At 38.2% G+C, this 9609-nt stretch overlaps 1 protein-coding gene across 2 annotated transcripts in view; it reads right to left on the bottom strand.

Annotated features, from left to right (window-relative positions):
* LOC139687540 (potassium voltage-gated channel subfamily KQT member 1-like) overlaps positions 1 to 8479 on the bottom strand; it is a 219209-nt gene extending 210730 nt beyond the window's left edge. For both annotated transcript variants that reach the window (XM_071584751.1, XM_071584750.1), the window contains exon 1: positions 8217 to 8479. In XM_071584751.1, the coding sequence (XP_071440852.1) occupies positions 8217 to 8350 (134 nt within the window). In that variant the 5' untranslated portion in view covers positions 8351 to 8479. The remainder of the gene's footprint in view (positions 1 to 8216) is intronic.
* Between the last annotated feature and the right edge of the window lie 1130 nt (positions 8480 to 9609).

Raw genomic sequence — 9609 nt, forward strand, 5'->3', positions numbered from 1 at the left:
GTCAAAGTTCCGAAAAATTATATTTTTGAAGATATTCTGTCGCAATCGAAGTTATCTCAATTCCAAGAGCACTCACAACACACATAGTGTCCCATTCTTTTCTCTCACGCTTCCATCTTCAAACCTTTTTCTCCTATTAATCGATACTCAGGAACATCCACTTTTCCTTTCCACCAAATTGACCTTCCCTCACTTCCTCACTCTTCCTCCATCTACCCCCCCATACGATCCACCTCCTCTCTCTCCTCTATGTTTCCTATCCTCACGCCCCCCTGCCTATCAATCCTATCACCCTCCCACTTTCCCCTTCCTCCGCCTCATCTTCCATCCTAATTGGATCTTCCAGACTCTCTCTCCCTCTTCAACCCCCAGCCCGTTCACATCCACTCCCTTCTGCTTCGAAAAGATCCTTATTCCTTCCGCTCACCTGATTGCCACAATCCCCAGAGCACCACTCAGCACTTTGAGCTGTCTCTCTTCCTCTATTTCTTCCTAGCTTTCCCCGTTTCACCATTCGCTTTCTCTCTCATTCCCTCTCTCTCTTGCCTGAATATGAGCACCCGAGAGATACCTCAAGTCAATTTCGGAACGTACGCCGTGATTGAAAATGGGCATAAATTATATTAGGGATGAAGAATCCACTGAGCGTGGATAACGAGGGGTGTACATGTAAGCAGGCGTAGGCGCGTTCAGCATCACTGGATGTCACTGCTTTTTATGCAACGACGTACCGTAAAAGAAGTACATTTAAAGAATTGATAAATATTAATTCCTATTAAGTCCTTGCTTCAAATTACCAGGGAAAAATTGTGGAATAGTTCTTTGTGGTTAGTCCTAACTCATTATCTTTGTCGAGGTCCCAATGTATCGGTAAACGTTAACTATAAATACCTTTTATTTCCCTATTTTTACGCACAGTTAACTTTAATTATGAATTTTTATTATTAGAATAGAGGGAAATAAAAATACCCGAGGATATTTGTCATAAGCTATGTCCAGATAATCAATGAATTACGTGAATTGTCTCCTAGAACGTTTGCTGGCCGCATAACACAAATGCATTCAATTGCCGCATTCACAGGCGCGGGCCGATTTTAACCATTTTGATTGTTAAAACACAAATTCGGACAGAATCTTCTAAGATCATAAAGAAAAGGCAAATTAATTCTACACTGTTCGTTCGAAGGTTTCCGCGGCGATGAGTAGGTGATTTCCACATTTTTCGGGCTGCGTCCGCGTATGTCGTTTAAAATGTGTGTACCAAGTGCCATGCTCCTGTGGCAAATGGTACATCGGTGAAACGTGCAGAGCGCTGAAAACACGCATGAGTGAACACCAGAGGGCAACCAAGGCCAAACAGTTTAGAGCATCGGCCATCGCTGAGCACGCCTGGAGTGAACCTGGACACTCTATTCTCTTCGACGACGCTAAAATAATAGCGAAAGAAGGAAAATACTTCCAGAGAATAATCAGAGAGGCCATTGAAATCGTTAAAAGGCCAAAAAATTTTAACAGAGAGGATGGATATCCACTCCACAGTGCGTGGAAACGAATAATCCCGCGCAAATATGAGGACGTTCCCTGATTGGCCAAGAAATTTCCCGGTATTGGCGCCGGATTTTTCCTATATAAGACGGGACAACAAGCTTCTTTTCATCCTTGACCTGAGGACGCCAGCAGGATAGCTGGCGAAACTGTTGTACTTTTAAACGACATACGCGGACGCAGCCCGAAAAATGTGGAAATCACTTAATTCTACACTATTTGCAATGAGGCCTACTAAAAGAAAATATACTTTTCTCTTGCAATAAGCGATGGGCAAAGATATTTCCTATTCTACGACCCCAAACCCCATTGGACAGCATTAATTAAATAGGTGTCATTTGCAAATACGATATGATTAAATCTAAGTCTAACAGGAAGCATTTTCTGGTTCAACTAATTTTTTTATTGTAGGTAAACATCAAATTGGTACACGGTATCCTATAGCACAATCGACCAAAATTACTGAGAAATTTCAAGATAAATGTGACAAAGCTCCATTTAAGAAGAAATACATGTATTGCATAGGCTAACATTTTTTTATCTACAGCTTCGGTATATTTTTGATGGACACAAACTTAACACACCGATATTTCTTTATCAAGCCCATAAGACCTTACCCTAAAACAATAATTTCTTCTCTAAGTCCACTTGCATCCTACCTCCATTCATTCCGTCTAGCATTCCTATCGTTTTCCTCCAATTCCTCGTTTGTCTAACGTTCTATCTATCATGGTCTTTAACATTCAATTATGTATCAAAATGCTTTTCATCAACCTTTACTGCCTCTTTTTAGCATTCTTCCAAGGTATGGTTCCTAGGTCATCTACGTACGTACCATCTTTGCAGTATTTTAATTTTTCCAAACTTTTATTTACCCACATCCTAAAAGCCTCCTATTTGCTCTTATAATTTTACTACAGCGATCGAGTTTCCGCGTCGTGCAAAATCATGCTCAATATCAAAACCTTTTTATAACGTCCTTACTCAACGTCCCTACCATCAATTTTCTACTCCCCGAGAAAGCTTCTTGGCCGAATGCATTTATGTCTCTTTTGCCCTTAATACTCTGACCACTTTGGTCAAAATACTTTTTAAAAACAGACAAATAAAATGTACGTAAACTGACCATTTGCCAATTACCAATGATGATACTAATGATGAAAGTCACAGTATCATTATTTTAATTACATTTGTTATCATCCCACACCTTGCACCATGACTTTTGAATGCGCTCGGCAATGCGTAAAACTCATTGAGTGAGTGAATAACTATATCTTTGATCATCCGCAAACGGAACTGATCGAACAATGCCTCTTTAATAATTTCTTCTACAAAGACTATGATAATGGGAACTATTGTCTTACCCCGCCCATTCAAACTCTGAGACACGCATAGGTTAAATACAGTAAAAGTCGTCTATTCAATAAACAAATTCCTACACAATGAAATAAATTGATTAATATTGCCCAATTTACACAATTTAACGCCTTCTCGAAGTTCACGAAATAAACAAGTAAACTTTGGATGCAGTTTCCTTTCTACACAGTGTCCCTTCGTCTCCCCCGTAAATCATTTCTTTGTACCAATCCACACCTCTCCCCCCTCCTCCACTAGGCCGCGTTCAAACCAATACACACCCTTCCTCCCGCAAAATGCTTTCCATAGCTCACCTCCCTTTCTAGCAAGATTATAAAGATATATATATATGTGTATATATATATATATATATATATATATATATATATATATATATATATATATATATATATAGTATATATATCTGTAATACCTGATAATGTTACCTATGCGTTGAAACCTTATACCCAACTTATATGTAAGGTTTTTTGCGTGTTAAAATAGTATGTTTGTTTATTCAGTGAAAAAGTACACCCTGATTATATCGTATTTTTCTTTCTGTTAGTGACTTTACTGCTGCTATGGCATCACGCTAACCTCTCTTCTTTCTTTACTAGCACTATTCATCCCCTTTGCAATACATTGCCCTTCTCTACACTATTTCATTGATGATCTTAAGAACCACTTTACCTGAGCGCGAAATCAAATGTTTTGTTCCATACTCCTCACACATGGCCGCCTTTTTCTTATTTGAGATGAAAACTGGCATTGAGCTGACGAAATGTTCTGATCAAATTTCTTCCTCAAAACTGCTTAAAATTAGTGCATAAAAACTCTTTCTTATTCGTTTCTAAACTTTTAAGTATTTCCACGGAAATTTCGTCTATTTGATTGCCTTAGCCTTATTTAATATTAGTTATCTTAGTGCTCTATCTGTTTTGCTATCAAGTATGGATTGGCTTAAACAATTTTCATACATGTCCTATTCTCCGAGTCAAAATTTGTTGGCCTAATATCTTTACTAAATGGTTTAATTACTTAAACGAATTGTATGCATTTATTACTGGTTCAATAAATATTTTTAAAAATATATTTTTGATTTGTTTCACAGTTTTTTAATTTTCCTTTAGAGCACACTAGTTTCACATATCCGTTTTAGGCATTCGATATACTCGCAATTCGCCTTATATTTCGCTTCTTTATCTGTACTAGTTTGCCCTTTCAGTTTATATTGAAATTTAATTTAAAATACTTCGCCTTTCCACATAAAAAAATTTTACTACGACCCAGATTTCGTTATGGTATAACATCATCAGGTCGGATCTGATGATGTTATACCATATGAAATTGATGATGTTGTACCATAACGAAACCTAGGTCGTAATAAAAATTTTTTTATGCGGAAAGGCGAAGTATTTTAAATTTAATTTCAATATGAAGAATTTCCACCAATTGACGCCAGAAACTGTTTCATTTTCTTTCGGTTTATTATTTATTCCTATGCACTCTCTTTTACGTGGTTCTATGTTTAAATTCCATCAACTACTTCTCTCGTCGAACTTTCTAACAATCTCGTCTGCACTTCATCGTTCTAATAAATAATTCCTTTTTACTGTTTCTAGAAGTTTGTTTGCAGCTCTTGGTATCGTTTGTCATGATATGATCCTGTTTTTTTCCATCGCACATCCTTATACTCAATCATAATTCGTCTGCTTCATGCTGATAATTATTTCTTGTCGTGCCGGAAAACTGTGCAAATTAAATTCACCATTCCCAAATCTATGCCTAAGTATGATATAGAACAATCAATATCTTTCTGAATCTCAGGTCATTTTCTATTTCCAGGGACTATACTTCTCCCGATATTTTTTTTCAATACTATGATTACCCCTTGCTTACTCTCTTCCTATTCAATGTAAATTAATCTATAATTATCACTCCAGTAACCATAACTATACTTCCATCTCACCTCACATATCCCTAAAATATCTATATTTCATAGTTTCATCTTCCGCTTTATATTTTATCATTTTTGTCCTTAACTTTGCCCTAAAATTCCAAATCCTTATTCTAACTTGTTTGTTCCTCTTCTATGTTTTATCTACAGCTACTTTTGCTTTGTAAGTATTAGATGACGGTCGAGAAAGCCTAGCCCTTCCTGCGGCTGGGCGGCTCAGGGGGCCACAAAGCCAGCAGTTACCAGCACTCAGCTTCAAATATATATCCATTATTTTCTTGGAGGATAATTAAAGGAGATTGTTTCCTTTTATCCTCCTTAATAGTGCTTTTAACGTGACACCATCGCTGAGTTCAGACTCACAGACACCTCACTGGGGTCAGACTATATGTCCTACATCATTGATGTATGTTCCTACTTCAGACACACTATTTACTTGAAATCGCGTAATTTACCAATTTCACAGTCCATAAATAAGTTTTCTGAACATTTATGCCTGCAAGGTAAACGAGAAAAATGCCATCTTACCCTCTTCTACTTTGTTCATCACCTTCTTTAAAGATCAAGATCCCGAGCCTCCTGGTCCAGGAATTGGTAATGCGATTCTCCGACGTGTTCCGCCCCTCGATTCTTTTCACTCATATTGCTCTAATGTATCGATGCCTTTCTTTTTCAGCCACTTCTACCACATTTCTCCTTTCTCCCGCCGTTCTCTTCCCATGCATCGTGGGGGAACTTCTTTCCACCAATTGAAGAACGAGGTGGCCATTGGCGATCGCCATTATCCTATCGCTATTGCTACAGCCAACACTGGCGAGAGTGTGTGTTAATGGTTCCTGTACCTTTATATCAAAACTAATTTTCAAATGCTACTTCTGAGCGTTTGGGGATTAAAAGAGGAATCGAAGATGAAGGTTTTATGAAGACATGAGAAAATACATATAGCGGCATGTGCGCTATTATAGAGCTGTAGATACATTTTGAAAAGATGATTTGTAGGAGGAAGTAGATTGGTTTCGAAGCCCCAAAATTATACTTTGCGGACACCGATAGCCGCTCATGATGGATTTTCCGCAGTGAACGATAAAACATGACGGTTCTATTATTAGTTCCTTTTTCAAAAGTGCAAGAACACTGCAGAACGTTATGAAACTTTCAATTTTATAAGTCAACTTATGTGTAAATCATTTAGCAATAAAATTATTAACAATCGGAAAATTCTTGATATTTGTATAATATTTTGACTGATTAATTTTGATTTGTCAATCAATTCTATTTATTCACGAGGAATAAAACATCCGGTTTCCAAAAAAGATTGCCGATGGTCCTCTATTATATTAAAACAGTTAGATGTCTCCTCAATAATTTGAAATGCGGGCGAAATCAAGGCAATAGCCAAGCATGGAAATGTTTCCCATGCTAAGAGACCTTCATAACTTATGTTACGGTACATTATTTAACACATTCTTTCTTACACAGTACTCCCTTCATGTCTCTCCCCATTATATCATTTTAGTGATGAATGTTAAACTCAAGTCCCTTGAAGAACGAAAAAAGGAATGTGTGCGGGGAGTAATGGCATTAACTGGACCCGAGCGGACCATAAAAGAGTTCTCGTCTTACGACCGTGACTAATCATTTTGGGATTTCCAACACTTTCATGCACTCAAACTTTCTCCATTGCCTCCACTCTTCCCTTCTACACACTACACGAAATTTTCCCGCTCGCCCGTCTCATTCTGTTATCACTTCTCCCCCCTCTTCGTCACTTCGACCCTCATTCGCACTCTTTCCCTCTCTATGCATCAGCTTGCCAGACTACACGCTCCTTTATCTCTCTCCTTTTCCCCCATACACCCGATATTTCTCCTTCTCCTGCCCCTCTCTGCCCCTACGCCTGCTCTACGCTCTCACAACAAAGGTTTCCCGCTTGCGTTGGCTCTACAAGTGTTCCCTGGATTCGGAGTCCTTTCCGGCGGGGATCGACGAGAGTGAGCCTCCTCTTTCCCTCCTTGCCTACTTTCTATTCCGTGCTTCCTCCTCTCCTTTCTTCAATCACCTCGACATTTTTCTTGGTCCCCTTTTCACCTTATCATTGTCGACCCTCGCTTTCCTGTTCCTAGATTTTTTCATCCTGCCATATATTTAGCTCTACGCGTCGCGATACTTTTAAATCGTATCTTTTTGTAATCAGATATTATTTCCGCACAAATATTTTATTAATAAATGGATACAAACGTTGTGAACGAACACAAGTTTGATGGCTATACTTTTCAGTATTTGCCGTACTACCTTGGAGCTTCTGGTTCAAGAGAATCAACATAATAGTTCAAGAGGTTTCGACAGCACATTGTGCAACTCTTGAGATTTAATTAAAATTGCTAATTTTGTAAAATAATGAATATGCTTCTTGTACACCTATAAAATAAATAAGTTGTGAATATGGACGATACCTTTGAATCTCTCCCAACAATATATCTCAGTTAGAGTTCAAGCGGAAATGACCCGCAAAAACCCAACTTTATTTTAGCCTGTTTAGAATTTACCTTTGATATAGAATCTATTTTAGGATTAATACATATTAAATGCTATAATGCCAAAAGGATAAACTGAGCATAACATTGTTGCATGCGCTTTTGATGGTGCATGAACTATTAAATGGCGTGTCAATATTGTCACAAGTTTCAAATATTTATTTTTAATGACGATGAATTTTAGAGATTTTCTATATCTAAACTACATGTTACCAAATTTATGCCTACAAACTTTTTCTATATTTTTGTCATAGTATTGACATAGATATACAATAAAGTGGCTGCAAATATACACCATCGTCGTCGGAATCCTGCATGCCGGCGGTCAATGCCCAACATTTTACTCATTATGTACATAATTTTCAGAAAAACTAATTTTAAGTTTTATAAAAGTAATTAACATAGCATTAGTATTCGACGTTTCGATTATGATGGCAATTTAGGATATCTTATGATCTTACGAGGATGGCAAACGAGGGAAATTTATTCATACTAAAGTTATACGGGTCAGTTCAAACAAGGGGCATTGGCAACAACGTCCCAAAACAAGTGGTCTCTTTCGAGGAAAAGGTACTCATAGAAATGCTTCGAGTGCTTATTGAATATAAATATTACAAAAATTTTTCTTATCGCTTACACTTAGCGAATTATCGAATTTTCCTTTTGAAAAATTTTGAGTATCAACAATCTCCTGAAAATTCTCTAGGTATATTGATTCACACGTATTAGGAGCCACCATATGGAGTGCCGCGCCAGCTCCTTCTTTGCTCTGATAATTGAGAGAATAAACTTATCAAGCGGAAGGAGGCCATATTTCTACTCACACTAGCATGTGATACAAGATGGCGTGGGCACCGCGCGGCCGCTCGAGGAAGTTGTAGACGCGACTCTGTAGGCGGCGGTAGCGTGCATCCCTCCGGCTGGCGCGGTAGTTGAGAGGTTTTCCCAGCAGACTCATCCGTGGTTGCTGGAGACGGCTCTTGCCGGCGGCGGCGGCGGTTGCCGGAAGGGGGGTCGAGGGTAAGAGGGGCAGGAGGCGGTGGGAGGGGGCGGAGAGACCGGCACCACCCGCCCCCGCCGCCGCCGCCGACGCTCCCGAGGCCGCCGCCGCAGCGGACGAAGATCCGGAGCGTTTAAGGGAACCCTGGACCACCGTCACGCTGATGCCCAAGAGGGAGAAAGAAGAAGAGTACAATCAGAAAAAAATTATCCATGCATTTTTGATGGGTAGGTAAAATAATGAAAATCGACACTTGGGATGCAGTATTGGACTCGTATGGCGTACCAACAAAAATAAATGGATAATTATCCATATTTTTCTATTAAAATAATTTAATACTGTAATTTACAAAAAAACTACGGGAGATGCCGCAGCACTAACTTTCAACGGAGTCATCCGCTAATAAGCATTCCAGTGCAACAATGTCAGAATCCCGGTCAAGGCGAATGATTTTTACTTTCTAAAATTATTACATTGAAATAATGTAATGCATAAATTTTAACACTGCCAAATCATTTAATCAGAAGGTATAGTCACAGGTTCTCAGCCACCTGTCCTAAAATAAGCTGAATTTTAAACATTACTATGTTCTAGTTCAAGTGCTCCAAAGGTTCTTCCAAAATATGCCAAAAATACGTGAATGTAAACCAGAAAATCAATGATTATTCATATTACAACCTTCGTCAAACTTGAACTCCCGTGAAAGTTACAATTACAAAAATCTAAGCTCTTGAAATTCGCTATTTTTCTAGGAATTCTTCAGCTGTAAATTTCTATAACTGATGACTTTAAATCAGTTTGTAGTAAACCTTTATGGAAGAATTTTACTAGATATTTGGATTTTTGTTCATTGTAGGCACTATGGACTGGGATCTTAAGTTTTTACGAGCATTATGAAATAGAGTTTGTAGTTTTCTTGGTTGAATTTAATCAAATGACGAATCGCAAGGGATATATTCACCCAACAGAATAGCAATTCGCAGCGTCTGTCTGGAAAAAAATATCGATACGGATGGAATATGCTTGAATTGTTAGAGGCTCAAAAGAGGAACTGATGAGACGATTGAAATCATGCAGCTTTCCTATTAAACTTAGAAATTTATTGTATGAAATATTAACTTTAGTTTTGAACAATACCATTTGATTTTCACGAGACAATTTACTTAGCTTCTTTACGATGCTCAAGAGGAACTCGGAGACCGAACAACGAGTTAGAA

This window comes from Hetaerina americana, unplaced genomic scaffold (genome assembly GCF_022747635.1).
Source record: "Hetaerina americana unplaced genomic scaffold, ioHetAmer1.1.p SCAF_2, whole genome shotgun sequence".
NCBI classification, from domain to species: domain Eukaryota; kingdom Metazoa; phylum Arthropoda; class Insecta; order Odonata; family Calopterygidae; genus Hetaerina; species Hetaerina americana.